The 15,804-nt window shown below is 46.0% G+C and overlaps 1 protein-coding gene across 4 annotated transcripts in view; it reads right to left on the bottom strand.

Moving 5' to 3' along the window:
- TCF20 (transcription factor 20) overlaps positions 1-15,804 on the bottom strand; it is a 186,644-nt gene that overhangs the window by 48,192 nt on the left and 122,648 nt on the right. For all 4 annotated transcript variants that reach the window (XM_007975962.3, XM_007975965.3, XM_007975968.3 and 1 more), the window contains exon 2: positions 1,412-7,102. In XM_007975962.3, the coding sequence (XP_007974153.2) occupies positions 1,412-7,066 (5,655 nt within the window). In that variant the 5' untranslated portion in view covers positions 7,067-7,102. The remainder of the gene's footprint in view (positions 1-1,411; positions 7,103-15,804) is intronic.

Genomic DNA, 15,804 nt, shown 5'->3' with positions numbered 1-15,804 from the left:
TGTTCTTTAAAAGTCAGTACATTCAGAGAAAAAAAAAAAAAAGCTCTTCAAAATATCAGGAAAAAAATAAGTAAGTAAAAGACTAGAAGGCTGGACGCTGTGGCTTATGGCACATGCCTATAATCCTGGCACTTTGGAAGGCCAAAGTGGAAGGATTGCTTGAGTACAGCAGTTTGAGACCACTCTGGGCAACACAGTGAGACCCTGTCTCTGCAAAAAATATAAATATTAGCTGGGCATGGTGGCACACGCCTTTAGTCCCAGGTACCAGGGAGCCTGAGTTCGAGAATGCAGTGAGTTGTGAATGCACCACTGCATTCCAGCCTGAGTGACAAAAAACCAAACCAAAACAAAAATATTAGATGATAAAGTTGAAGAAAGCATGGAGAAATCACAACAAAGAGATAATGAGATAAAACAGAGAAGAAAAGATAAAAACAGAGGATCAATCCAGGAGGTAAAATGCCTTATATTAACAAGAATTATAAAAAGAGAGAGCAGAGAAAATGGAAGGAAATTTTCAAAGAACTATCACATGATAAATTTCCTGAACTGAAAGACATCAGCGTACATAAGATCTCATAGAGTAACCAACATAATCAATGAGGAGACCTAGTCAAGACCCATCATTTTGACATCTCAAGACCCTAGGGAAAAGGAGAAGATCCTCAAACTTTCCAGGAGAAAAACAGAACACGTACGAGGGATGAAAAATTAGAATGGCAGTCTTCTCATCTGCAGCACTGGAAGCTAGAGGACAAACCAGGAACAATGACTGCAAGACAGTAAGAGAAAAATCACTTCCAATCTAGAATTCCACACCTAGCCAATTCTCAATTAAGCATGAGGCTAGGATAAAGTCATGCTCAAATATACAGGATCTCAACATTTTTGCATTTCCACGCACCCCTTGTCACAAAACTACTAAAGGATGATGCACACCCTTAAACGAAGGCCCACTTTAAGAATCATGAAGACATGGGATTCAGGAAACAGAACATTCAATAGAGGAGAGAAAGAAATGAAGATGATGATCTGCCCCAGGATAACTGTTATGAAGCCAACCCAAAGAATAAATATCCCAACTGGAAAGTGTGGGTTAGAAAAGATGTGGTCCAACAAAATAAAAAGCAAATGAATACATGAGTTAGTAATCCTAGAGAAATTAAATGTTTTAGAAGGAAATATAATCATAGTATGCTTCATAAGTTATACATTTCAAAAAACGAAAAATGGTTTTAGAAGTCTACACAAATCTTCCAAATTACCTATTTCGTTTTCTGTCCATCATGTGGGGATAGGCGCTTTAACGAGGAAGAATAATCACGTGACATGTAAGAACAAAAACATGGGAAAAAAGGAACCAAATGAAATAAAAATCCCAAGCTGGCAAGAGATTTCTTATACTCACCATCTCTCTGGCTATTTCCAGCGCTTCCTGCAGGCCATAGAGCCTGCCACAAACCAGGTAGATTCCATTGGCCCAGAGAATACAACCCTCATGGACCCAAAATTCATTGCTGTCAAGAGGTAGTTCAGGGATTTGTAACTCCAGCTCAGGGCCACCTTCTGAAGTGGTGGGCACAGAAGGCTTCGAGTCCAAAACAGTCTTTTCACTGCTGCCCTCGGTGGCTGCTTTTTTACAAGGGAGCCCCCTGGACAGGGACCGAGGACCTCCACCACAGTCTTCCGAGCGGTGGCGCCGCTTAAACCTGGGGTGTGCGGCCAGGCTCCTCTGCTCCTTCTGCTGCTGCTGCTGCTCTTCCTCCTCCTCAGTGTCCGTCTTGGAACCATTAGAAGCACTTTTGTGCCGTACCTTAACTTTGCTCTGCATTTCTGTGGCCCTCTTAGGAGGCGGATTCTTCGGGAGAGTGGCTGCATAATCTTGGGGATAAAAAGGTCCAAAGAGGTCACCCATGTTCCGGTAACTGGCCCACTTGCCACACAGACAGCAAACCAGGTGCCCCATAACCGAAGACTCTGTCACAACAGGTCCCTGAAGCATAAAGGACGAGGCTGGGAGCGCCTTGCTTTCAGTGCTGCTAGGTGGAGGGGTCAGTGACCTCTGACCCTTCCTGCCCCTCACCAATTTGGTCTGTTCTTCTTCTTCAGCATTGATGATTGTACAAACGGCTCCAAGTTCACACTTATTAACTACATGGATGTAAGGGTAAAAAGACTTGTTCTTGGCGTCAGTTTTATCCAGTGGCTGGGTGGCATACTTTAGTTTGATCTCAGGTTCTTGGGGTTCCACAATGGGAACTGCTTGTTTGGTTTTTCGCTTCCTTGGCTGGGCCCCAGGCTTCCTTCTCTCCCTCCTTTGCCTCTGTTTTTTCGGCTTTGGCTCTCCATCTGCAGAACCTTCTGGTATCTGTGGGGGCTGAGGAGGTGGAGGCGGTGGCTGCTGCTGTTTCTTTTGCTTATTCACACTACCAATGGGTCTCCCCTTCTTTTTTCCTGATGGGAAATATCCCTTTGGAGGGAAACCTTCTTGCTTGGGTGAAATCGTCACTGTATCGTTCTCTTTCTCTTCAGCCTTGGGGTTTGCCTCAGGGGCCAATATGCCCGCTGGAGGTACATTCTTTGAGTCTGGAAACATTAAAGGTGCTGTTCCACCCAGGGAACCATCTGGTCTCCCTTGGTTACTACCAGGCTTCTGTGAGGTTGTGGATGTCATGGCACCAGGGGGTTCCTTTCCGGCAGTAACCGTTTCTGCATGTGTCTCTGTCTTCACTTTGTCATCCCCGCTGCCATGCCACTCTTCTGAAGACCTTGGAAGAGGTTTCTCAATGTGCAACTCCTGGTTTGCTGGACTGACTAGGTCAGAAGCCACCTCACCTTTTCTCTTCTCTACGTCAGCATCCTGAACAGCAACACTCCCACCTTCAGAAGGACCACTCTTCAAAGACAGTATATCATCAAGCGTAACCGTGTCTCCCCCAGCCTCCGCACTGTTCGAGGATGCACTCCTCCTAATATTTGGGGATGTAATCTTCTGAACTATAGCTTCCAATTTCAATCCCCGTCCTTTCCGTGGGGGCAGTATTTTGGTCTTAGCAGGGCTTGTGAGGGTAACAGCAGGGCAGTTTCTATTATCTGGACTTGGAAGGTCCTTGGAGGAATCTCTCTTAGGGATAGACTTGATATCCTGACTGTGAGAAAGATGGGCATAGGAATTGAATGCTTTATCAGCGCCTTCTTTTGATGGGTGAAGGAGGCGACCTTTATCTTCAGTGCTACTGTTCTTTACATCTTGTGACTGTCTCTTACTGGGAATGGGAGAGATAAAAGAACGAACACGCCTCCTCATGATTAAGGGGTTTTGAGAAGAATGATCCTCCTGGCCTGGAAGTCTTAGCATAACATTACTAGGTTTGGATGACTGTGTAGCCTCAGCTAGTCCATGTCCATCAGTCTCATGGGGTGGTCCATACCTTTTTTGACTGGCCATTCCTGGAGGACCGCTGCTTTTGGCTGGAGAAGTTTGCCGAGAAAGATCCCAACAGGATTCTTGTAATTTCTGAGAGCCATGCTTTAATTCCATGCCCTTGTTAGGCAGACCATCACTAGACATTAGGCAGCGCCCAGCCTCCTGAGCGCTTGGGTCATGGTAAGTCCCTACCGGTGGGCCATACATCATACCATCTTTGTCATTTTTCAAAGGGCTCCGTACTCTGTCAAGAAACTGCTGCTGCCTTGGACTCTTCCGTGGCCCCTCCTGCCTGTGCTGTGCTGCAGCAATCACTCCCTGAGCAGAACTGCTGCTCCAGTCTTTATACTCCTCTGGTTGCTGTTGGTACATCTGTCTCTTATAATGCAGCTGAGAATTCAAACCTGCATTAGGGTCCCCATAAGCATGAGCCCGAGTATTTGTGTGATAAGCAGAGGCCAGGGTTTCTGAGTTGGGAGAAAAGGGAGCATGTAAAGAACTCCGGTTGGCCCTCTCTGAAAAGGTCATGTGTGGATTCATGTGATGAGGGTCTCCCCCTGGGCCTCTGCTCCGCCCAGGAGACATTTTCAGTTTTTCTGCAAAGTCATGATATTGAGAAGGGGACCGACCCCTCATGCCCTCCCGACCACCAACTCTGCCAGGGACCCGCCGCATTGGCGTGGGTCTGCTGTCTTGAGGGCCGTAGTCTGAAAGGGAATCATGGGTTGCTGCTCCAGGGCTGGCATTGCTGCGGTAGGACTCATGCTTGATGCTAGAAGGATGGCAGTGGTCTCCAGATTTCTTGTTATTGAAACTAGCTTGGGATTTAGACTGTTCAAAGTCTTCCTCTTTTATCTGCCCGCTCTGGGATTTCATCTTGGTTTCCATGGACACTAAACCACCAGGAAGAATGACCGACTGACTTAGAGTTGGATTGAGACGGTCATTCCTCCCAATTCTGGTGTCGGCACTCATGTGTCCCAGTGAGTGAGCCCCGGGGTCCCTGACAATCTGTCTTAGTGGAGAAATATCACAGATCACTGATCTTCTTTCAGAGAGGGAACCCCCAGGCTCATGGGCTGATGACTGAGGCTCTATTTCAAACTTTCTGGGAATTGGATAGTCAGTCAAATTGATCTGTTTCATTTCAGGAGCTGTGCTGCTTGATTTCCTTTCCCAGGGGCCCCAGTGGGGATTTTCTAATAGAGACCCAATGCTTTTGTTCAGAAGGCCCCTGCTAGCTAATTCATTGGTTTGACTAACCAAGACATTGGGCCTTGTGGTTCCTTCTAGGCTACCAGCCATCCCCTGATGCTCCTGAGTACTCCTAGAATATCTCCTGTCAGGGTGGTGGTGGTAACCCTGAAGCACTTCCTGCAGGAGGCTTGGAAATTTTTCATTTCTACCCTTTCGTTCCCCATGGCTAGTGAAATCCCCCTTTTCTTGCCCTGTAGGATACTGAGGAAAGCCACTGACATTTCGTGGCACAGCTGACCCGAAACTATCTTTGTAACTATAGCGCAGACTTCCAGGAGATTTGCTAGGCTCAGTTCTGCTTGTAAAACCAGGGCCCACTGCAGAGTGGCCACTCTGGCCATTTCCTTCTCCATTATGGTTGGAATTGTTATCGCCATTCTTGTTTCCTTTGCTCCCTCCTCCTCCTGGAGGCTCTGGCTGGGGAAGTGATGCATGACTCGTTTCCTTTGCCCCACCATTGCTTGGTGGCCTTTGAGTCGCTGCAGGATCATCCTCTTGGGAGCCTTTATCTTGCCCACCAGGCTTTTCTACCCGACTTGTCATGGCTTCCCGGGAGACAATCACCCCAACTGTCTTCTCATTAACCTTTGGGTTCCCGTCGGACAATGGCATGTCCTTAGCGCCTGGTGAGGTGGTCTCTTCTCTTGTGGCAGGACTAGCATTGAGTCTGGCAGGTTCATTCTGAGCACCTTGTGCCGGTGAGGAGCCAGCTTTCTCAGAGGCTCCGCCCTTGTAGGTGGTGTCAGAGCTGGTGCTCTGACCACTTAGCTGCCGCACCCTCTCACCGTGATCCTCTGAACTGCTGGAGCAGCCTCCATCTAAAGACTCTGCCATAGGGGACTTCAGCTGTTCCTCAGGTTGTGAGGAGCCTTCAGAGTTTGTGCAGCTATCTGCTTTCTTGGAAGATGAGGGCCTCTTGGAGGTCTTCTTCTGAGGAGTCAGGGCATCAGAAAGTAACATGTGCTGGACAGTGTTAGGAAGATTGGCCACTTGAGTACTCAGAGCACTCAAACTACTCAACCCAGGATCTGTCAGTCGCTTTTCTGGTACCCCTTCTAGTCCAAACCCTTTGAAGCCTGCGGCATGAGAATTAGGACTGGGCATCATTGATGGAGTTGGACTGAGTTGAGGCATCAACTGTAAAATTCTGTTTCTGGAACCCATAGGCACACTGCCTTGCCCACACTGGAGATTCTCCCCAGTCTGCATGAGAGGAGATGGGGTAGAACTACAGCTTGGAGACTGAACCACAGAGGCAGCTGGGGAAGGGTTAGAAATGGGGCTGAAGTTCTGGTGAAACTGCATGGGGGACCTCACAGGAACCTCAGGTTGGTTGTACTGCCCCACCTGGCTTTGCAGGGGCAGCTTGGTGGCAGTGTTGGTATACTGCATCACATGCTGAGGAGGGTGTTGTTGTTGCTGCGGCTGCTGCTGCTGCTGCTGCCCCTGTTGGGTCCCTTGTGGAATCTTTGCCTGTTCAAAATTCTTCATAGATTGAGGCTGATAGCTGTAATTGGATTGTGTTCCATAAGCCTGTGCATTTGAACCCACACTGTGTCCTTCATACTGAGATCCAGCATTCACACTGTAACTGCCATCATAGCTCTGTCCAGACTGGCTAAAACGCTGTGGTGAAGGGAAGGAGGAGGAGGAGGAGGAGGAAGCAGAAGACTGATAGTGTTGGCCAAACTGACCCACTCTTAACTGGTAACCAGCAGCAGAGGATGGCAGAGTTGAGGGCCGCTGCATTGGCTGTAGATGGGATGAGCTGGATGCTGGTTGGCCAGTGGCCTGTGGCAGGGGCTGATGGGACTGGTAAAGCTGTTGTCTCAACTGCTGGACTTGCTGCTGCTGCTGCTGGCTAGAAGCCTGCTGTTGGTACTGAGCACTCCCTGGAGAGAAAGGCCCTGTGTAATCCTGCTGATAATGCGACACACTGCCAAGGCCAGAGTGCTGTGCTTGAAACTGGCCCACATGACCCTCACTCCCATACTGATTGCCAAAGCTGCTCCCCTGGGGGGGTCCATAGCTCTGCACAGGCCCAGAAGGCCTTCGCTGAGGAGGCTGTGGGGTTCCTGTAGTCACAGGGTCTTTGTTGCCTGCCATGTAGTAAAAATCTCCAGCCTCTTTCCTGAAACCCTGGTAACCTTGATGGCCAGAGGTCTCGCTAGCCATCGCTGCCGCAGCAGCTGCTGCTCCTCGTCGTCCACCACCACTGCCACTGCCACTGCCACCACTACTGCCACCTGCACCTCCAAAATTCTGGAACATCTGGGCCTGACGAGGGCTGAACTCTTCTATCCGGGATGAACCGTGTACCTCCTGTGGGTAGCTTTGCTGGTTTCCGTGGTAACTGCTTTGCTCCCGAAAGGACTGCATACTGTTCAGCAGCACAGCAGCAGGCCAACAGCCCTCCTAGAAATAGAAGAAAAGAAAGAAAAACATTAGACACGCATCTCCTCGGTACAAATCAAGTCTAGATGATGGAGGGGATAAGATGATTCAGATATCCAGATAAAGCTGACTGGTTTGAATTTCTTTTTCTTTTTGAGACAGTCTCGTTCCGTCACCAAGGCTGGAGTTCAATGGCCCAATCTCGGCTCACTGCAACCTCTACCTGCAGGTAGAGGTTCAAGCAATTCTCCTACCTCAGCCTCCTGAGTAGCTGGGACTACAGGCACGTGGCCACGATGCCTGACTAATGTTTTGTATTTTTAGTAGAGACAGGGTTTCACCATGCTGGCCAGGTTGGTCTTGAACTCCTGATCTCGTGATTCACCCGCCTTGGCCTCCCAAAGTGCTGGGATTAGAGGCGTGAGCCACCGAGCCTGATCTTGAATTTCATCTTTTATATTTTACCCTATCCACTTCTGAAAATGCACATATGCAGAGAAATGGCCTAAAGAGTGAGACAAGAATCTGTAGTACAATGAAAAACAGCACCCTGAGTGCATAAAACCCAACATAGCAAAAACATGTATGTCTCATATATCTAATAATGCCTTCATTATTAGACAAATGAGCCCCCAAACTCAACCAGATTAAAATATGGGGCTGTGTTATTACTGTCAATGAAAAACAGCAGTTTTTCAACCAGTCTTCCAGTTATGGGGGGGGAGGGGAGTGGGTACAGGGTTAAAAAAAACCAAATTTCTTTTTTTATTTTTATATTTTAGACAAGGTCTCACTCTGTTGCTCAGGCTGGAGTGTGCAGGGGCACAGTCATAGTTCACTGCAGCATCAAACACCTGGCCTCAAATGATCCTCCTGCCTCAGCCTCCCAAAGTTTTGGGATTACAGGCATAAGCCACTGCTTTTATTTCTCTGCTTTCATGTATTAGGGTGATCACTGAACTGCGGGTTTTAACACTGGCTGCTGATCGCCACTCCCCAACACTGAGAAACAGAACTGGCCAGAGAAATGCAACCAATTCCTTCTGTCCAAGTGCACATTTTTGCAGGTTTACTGTAATTGCCAACTACCTGTGATGACTGGTGACTCCAGGACACTCAGCCCATATGGGTTCCACACAAACTTTGAAGTCATCCTCTTCTTGGCGTAAGACTGCATCTAAGGCACCCCTCTCTCTCCAGCACTCTCCTTCAGTTCCCAGGTACAAAGGGCTAGACTTAAGCCAGTGAATATCAGTGACTATTCTTCCAGATTATTTTGGGGGGTTTTTCAGGACCTTTACCCACCATGTGGTATTTTTATTTGCCAATTTTTAAACTCACAGTTACTACTGGCCATTACTATGAAAGAAGAATTAGAAGCAATCATCTTGGAGGACAGCAAAAAACAGAGAGGAAAGCAGGAATTCATCAAGACTAGGACCCAGACTCTTTCCACCAAAGTTATCTGACTGAGCCACCGCTTTGTATTACCTTTTATGATCCCTCTTAAAACAATCAATCAAGCTGATTTCCCCCCCCTTTTTCCTGGGCCTGTCTCCTCAGAGTTAGAGATGAACGGGACAAGGCCAAATTGCTCCAAATGACTTTAGAACCAATTTAAAAAAACAAGTTCGAAACACATATGAGGTAAAGTGAGGTACTAATAGACAGTTTAGTTTAGTTACAATGGTTTATGAAGCTAGTTTCCCTGAAGGGGAGCTGAAAGTGAAGTTGCCTGCAGGAAAGTCAACAACCCTTTTAAAGGTAAGTCAGACTCATCCTCTCCAATCCCTGAAGTGGCTCCCACCTCATTCTTGGGGAAACTGGTCTCAAAGGCCCTGACTCCCATCCCATGACCTCTCTGACCTCCTCTCCTACCACTTCTCTGCTCTAGCCCCACAGTCTCCTTGTTCCTGGAAGGGGCCTACCGCATATCTACATAGGAACTCTGTTCTCACCTGCACATTCTTCTCCCAAAGCCAGCTTGCTCTCCCTTCCAGTCTTTGGGCAAGTATCACTCATTCCCTGGTCATTCTAGTAAAAACAGCTAGCTCCACACCTTTTCCCTGGCTGTAACTCCCTACCCTGTTTTATCTCTTGCCTGGCCCCGTACTTACTCCAAACAAGACACATATATGCTACTTGTTTACTGTCTGTCTCTCCCCTGACTAAAATGTAAACTCCATAAAGGGCAGAGACTGCCTGTTCCTTGTTGTAATCTTCACGTCATCACATGGGAGGCTGTGTGAATGATTAAACGGTGTAAGAACTAGGTCTTAGAGAACTAGGCTAGAACTCACATATTCAGAGATGGTGCTGTGGGAGTGACATGACAGAATTGTAGAAAGTGAAAATAGAATATGATCAACCTAAAAGCAGAGTTGGAGGATGCTGAAGACCTTGCCTGTAAAATCCCATGGGTCCAGTTCTAAGGGAAAGACCCAGCTTGAGTCCACACGAGAACTGTTAAGACTTCAGAAAGTAAATATGGATTAGAGCAGAAAATGGCCAGTAACCCCAAATTCTAAAACCTTGACCCACATCTTGAAATATCGTTAAGTCTAAAACAGCTAGACAAGGGTCTACCTCCTTAAGTTTGATTATATAGTCATGTGACCCAAAACCATCATTAAATATTCCTGTAAAATAATGTCAGAATCTAAAGGAAACAACTTCTCATCCTATTCAAAATGCCTCTGTTGCTTTGTTCCAATGAATCTGCAGGGCAGTAGGTAATAGCTATTCAAACGGTGATGATGATGCTTGACACTGTTCCAGCACTTCACATACACTAACTCATTTAATCCTCACAACACTAGCATGCTCGTTTTACAGATGGGGAAACAGAAGCAGAGTTCACAAAGCTCCTAGGCAGCAGGGCCAGGGGCAGGCCATGTTCTTAACATTACACTGCCCAGCGGGTCTTCCACACGGTCAGTAAAAGATGCCAGTTGTCCTGTCAGGTCGGCCTTTGAAAGTGGGTAGTCACCCACAATAAATCTGTCCCTTCACTGCCGCCCTCTCACAAGGACCTCCATACGGTTCCAGCTGGCTCTTTACCTCCCCCATCATTCTTAGAACTATCAAGAGCAATTCTGTCTACACGAGTATTAATTTTTTCTGCTTGTGATGTGCTCCTGCTCTACTCAGTGCCAGTGGCCTTCTCTAGATAAAACAAGGCTGAATGGGGGCTAAACTGAACAAAAACATTAAAGCTAGCAGTTTAAACTAATGAAAAGTTTTCTCAAGAGATATTCTCTATAAAAACCTATGTTACATGTTGTTTAATTAATCCTTCTGGAAATAAAATCAGGCTTCTGAAGATCTGAGTGTATAAACAATGTTGCCACTTGCTCCATATTCTTCCAAGAGCTAAAGGCCACTTTAAACATCAGCATATGAGGCCTCAGGCTGCCCTATCTCCAGACAGGGAAAACAGATACAGGAAGGACTCTTCTCAGGTCTGTTCTCAGCTCTCCCAGGCAGATTCCCCGTCCTGTATGATACCTCTTTCCCTACTGTTATGGTTCTACTTTATGGAATAGAAGAACAAAAAAATTCAAGGCCAAATACCTCCTGCATGGGTCCAGTCACGCTAAATATTCTTAGTATACATGAAGCACCTGAGTACTAGAAGGTGGTTGCCCAGGTTTATCTTTTCTAGGAATGCCAAGAAAACCAATTAAGAAAACCAAGTAGTATACACCAACAACAGAAAATGTAAACCTGAAGCTAAAAAATAAGTAACAGGCTGGGTGTGGTGGCTCACATCTGTCAATCCCAATGTTTTGGGAGGCTGAAGTGGGAGGATTGCTTGAGGTCAGTTCAAGACCAGCCTGGGGGGGAAAAAAAAATTAAAATACACAGTGTGATGAGGTATGCCTATAGTCCCAGCTGCTCAAGAGGCTGAGGTAGGAGGACTGCTTGAACTCAGGAATTCAAGATTGCAATGAGCTATGAATGTGCCAATGTGCTCCACCCTGGGTGACAGGAACCTTGTCTCTTAAAAAAAAAAAAAAAAAAAAAATGCTAACAGAGATAATTCCAATGTTATCCCATCATCTTAAAAAAAAGCATCAGTGTAGTCAGTTTTAAAGCACTGTGATTAGTAATAATAAGTGCCTGAATTCCTTTGTTTAAATGAATACAAATAGTAATAAGGAAAATCTGATGCCCCAAAGGAGTAAGTCACCTAAGGAACTTGCATACATACTCTAAAAAAGAGGCTGGGCACAGTGGCTCACACCTGTAATTCCTGAACTTTGGGAGGTCGAGGCAGGCATATGGCTTGGGCTCAGGAGTTCGAGACCAGCCTGGGCAACACGGCGAAACCCTCTCTCTATAAAAAATACAAAAATTAGCCGGGCATGGTGATGCGTGCCTGTAGTCCCAGCAACTCGGGGGGCTGAGGCGGAAGGATCGCCTGAGCCTGGGAGGCAGAGGATGCAGTGAGCTCAGATTGCGCCACTGCCCTCCAGCCTGGGCAACAAAGCGAGATTCTGTCTCAATAAATAAAGAAATAAAAAAGAGGTCTACCAATGTACTTCCCATCCATACTAACTCTCCCTTTCCTGTTTGTTTTTCTCTTATATTCCTAACAGTTTCAGGAGGGCTGTGGAGGTGTCTTAGTGAAGTACAGAACTCTGTGCCTATACATTCCAGAGTCCATGTGCCAACCTCACAAACTCACTCACATAACCAGCTGCAGACTTGTTCTCCCCATCCTATTGGAAGGTTGATGAGCTTGCCCTCTTACAGAAAACCAACACTGGCTTTCTCTGTCCTCCTTCCTCCATATGTCCAACAACATTCCACTTCCCAATCCATTCTCTTTTTTGGAAAGAGTCTCACTGTGTTGCCCAGGCTGGAGTACAGTGGCACAACCACGGGCTCGCCACAGCCTCAACTCCCAGTTCAGGTAATACTCCTGCCTCAGCCTCCCAAGTAGCTGGGACCACAGGCACGGAACCCCTGGCTAATTTTTAAAAAATAATTGGGACCATGGTTGGTTAATTTTTATAGTTTTAAAAAAATAAGAGACAGTCTCACTATGCTGTCCAGGCTGGTTTCAAACTCCTGGGCTCATGTGATCCTGCTGTTTCAACCTCCCAACGTGTTATAATTCAGCCACTGTGCCTGACCCCAGCTAATTTTTTCATCCTCTTTCATGATTTTCTTATTCTCCTTCTTTGCCTTTAAATCCTCAAGATATTGACAATGATGCATCTAGTTATAGCCCTTGTGTGGGGGATATTCCCTGCTCACCCCCACAGCCTCTCTTCATCCTACTCTGTGCCCTAGAAGTGACACTGGAGGGACAACTGACAGGCCCCAACACCCTCTGCCTTCTGACCCAGTTCAGCTGGTAAAAGGCAGGAGAGGAGGAAAGTAAGAGAGGAACTTACTCTCCTGGCTCCCACCCCGAGGTTACTGAGGCTGGCTGAGACCCTCCACCAATGGCTGCAGCTCCATCGGGCAACCTGAACATACAGCCACTTTCTCCAAGCTCCAGGAACCACTTCATCCTCTGCCCTTCAGGACTAGATGGTAGTAGGTAACAACTCCCTGCTACTGCCAGGCCAGAGGACTTCACTTTCTTGTTGGTTTCCCCAAACCCTGCTCACCCTGTACTGTCCCTTTATTAATCTTCTGCATTGTTGTCAACTCAGCATCATGACCACCCTCTTTCCAAGCTCTCCTCTGCAGATCAGAAGCTGAGAACTACCGTTCCAGAACCCTTTACCAGCATGGTTCTGGGTTAGAGTTTGCAATGAGAAGTGCAAGAGAGATTCAGAAGGCAAAATAAATGTAGAGGCTGATGATGTTCCCTGGAGGTAGATGCAGTACACGTGGATTCACAGCGGCTTCCCCATGAGCTCATGAGAACCACTCACTATGGGCACTCCAGTATGAAATCATCAGGAACCTTCCCCATTCCAGTTTTTCCAGGGTTGGTTAAAGCCTTAATTCCTGTATCAATATCATTCATACATGGAATAGAAAACTTCTTTTCCTGAATGAACCCTGAATGATACAATTAAACACTCCTCAAATTACCCAGTCTGAGTGTGCCATCTGTTTTCTACTGGGACCCTGACAAGAATTTTTCTCATTCCTAGGATTTCAGAGTAGACTATTATCACTTGGGAAATGAGAGACTTCTATTTCATGCACTATGACATAGAACAGGGACTAAAAATCCTCCCTCAACAAAACACTTAGAAATGTCAGACAAGATGCACAGCCAAGTTGCAAGAAACTAAGAAATGCCCAAAGTCCAAAACTGGATGAGATACTATGAAGAGAGTTACAGGCAGGTGCTGGGCTCTGAATGCCAAGGATGTAGTGGGGTCTGTAGGGCTTATTAACCACATGGCAAAGGTTTTAATGCCCATGAAGAGATAGAGCAAGGCCTCTGGCCCTCTAGACAGATCAGTACTTAAGGACTCTGGAGAGTGTCACTTGTGGCTGTAATCATTTCTAAAAGATAACAAAATGCCTTTATTGTTAGGCAGTAACTAACTCATTTTCAATGACAAAGATAACGTTGTTCTTCAACTGACCCAACTGCCCATTCTCAAGAAAACCATGATCGTCCCAAGAAGTTTTAGAATAACCCCAAACTAACCTTTCACTTTGACTCTGTATTTACCATGCTACCTCATCATGACACTACTCTCTTTCCTGTATTTGTCCTTTCCCATTCCATCCTCGTCAGTCATTTTCATCTTTCTTGGGCTAGAATAACACTTGAAAAGTTCTCTTTCCCAGTACCTTTTCTTTACCTGCCATTTTGACACCATCACACTCCCTATAGGCCCTGAAGCCCTGTGACATCTTCCCAACAATTTCTGCTCCTCCCCACCCTATCAAATAAGCCTGCTCCACCCTGTTTGTGCCATCAGCCCACTCTCACCTTGGTCTCAACTTGGAGCCTTCTCTTAAGCATCCCCAGGCCCATAAATTCCTTCTTGCCATGTGAGATCATATAGTTCTTAAGACCTCTTAAAATGTGTCCTGCTATATCTTAAGAGCTCCTAAAATGTGTTATCTATGTGATTTTCTCTACAAATCTTCCTCTAAGCAGAGAATGTGTTGGCTTTACCTCGCTTAGTAAAAACAAACTAATTATTCACCTTTAACCAGTATCTAAGTATTTATTATACTAACCAGTATTTATTATACTATTGATATAATAAAAAGTGCTGGCCAGCCACAGTGGCTCACACCTGTAATCCCAGCACTTTGGGAGGCTGAGGCAGGCAGATTGTTTGAGCTCAGGAGACCAGCATGGGCAACATAACAAGACCACATCTCCACAAAAAATATAAAACAATTAGCTGGGTGTGCTGGCTTGTGCCTGTAGTCCCAGCTACTCCAGAGACTGAGGCGGGAGGATCACTTGAGCCTAGGAGGCAGAGGTTGCAGTGAGCCGAGGTTGCACGCTACTGCACTCCAGCCTGGGTACTAGGAGCAAGACTTATCTCAATAAATAAATAAACAAATGCCATTTATTAAGCAATCTATATATGTCAGTCACTGTGTGGTTTTACCTGTATCTCAATTAATGAATGAGGGGGGAAGTTTATGTAATTTTTCCCAAAAGTCCAAATTTTCCAAAAGTCACTCCTCTAGGACAAGCTGGAGCTGACATTCTGTAACTCCAACTCTTTTGATTCTAGAGCCCATAACCCTTTCTTTCACTGTACCACAAAATTAGGCAAGGAGGACCCAAATCTGTATTTTTGAAAATCCTGACACACATTTGGGTCAGATCTCTAATAACTGTGGCTATCACTTAGTTACTGCATGCCTAACACATGTGACACACTCTACCAGGTGCTTTACACAAACGTTAATGCATTTCATTCTCACCACGATCTAAGAAATGTTAGTAGTCCTTTTCATAAATGGAGACTCAGAAGTTAAATAAGCAAAAGACTCATGGTAAACAATGAGGTAAGATATATAATATGCCCACTGCAAAACCCAGTCTGTATTTCCCAATCTGTGACATTGGGAAGCATTTTAGAAAGGAATCTTGAGGAATCTTGCTAGAAATTAGTTGACTGCTTGTACCTAGATATATCTATAGTACCTGTACCATTTGATTTGTGTGTGTGCAAATGTGGGATCGTCCTAAGTGCATCAAGCATAAAGATCTGCTCAGTGACTTAATATTTCATACTCTATGTCCTGTTTGCACATAGGCAGAGCCTATATTTTTCTCAGTGGCTAAAAGTTATCTTAGTGTAATAGGACTTCAGAATAAGATGAAGTGTAATGAAGGTGCTGGCTTTCTCCCTGACTTGGGATCAGAAGAGTCTGAAAGCAACTCAGAATTCGCAAGTCAGTTCCTTGTCTAGAGGAAAAGAAACACACAAGAATGCTGCATATCTAAAAAGATTGCTTTCTGGGTGTCAAAACTCATATTAGCCATGTAAACTACAGAAAATATCCACCTTCAATCATGATCAAATACATGCAGGCAAAAACTGGGGGGATAAATTTGTAACTATTACATTTCCTGGCCAGGCGTGGTGGCTCACGCCTGTAATCCCAGCACTTTGGGAGGCTGAGGCGGGCGGATCACGAGGTCAGGAGATCGAGACCACCCTGGCTAACACAGTGAAACCCCGTCTCTACTAAAAATACAAAAAAATTAGCCAGGCGTGGTGGTGGGCACCTGAAGTCCCAGCTACTCGGGAGGCTGAGGCAGGAGA

This window comes from Chlorocebus sabaeus, chromosome 19 (assembly GCF_047675955.1).
Source record: "Chlorocebus sabaeus isolate Y175 chromosome 19, mChlSab1.0.hap1, whole genome shotgun sequence".
Taxonomy (NCBI): Eukaryota; Metazoa; Chordata; class Mammalia; order Primates; family Cercopithecidae; genus Chlorocebus; species Chlorocebus sabaeus.
This window is presented reverse-complemented; position numbering and strand designations above follow the sequence as displayed.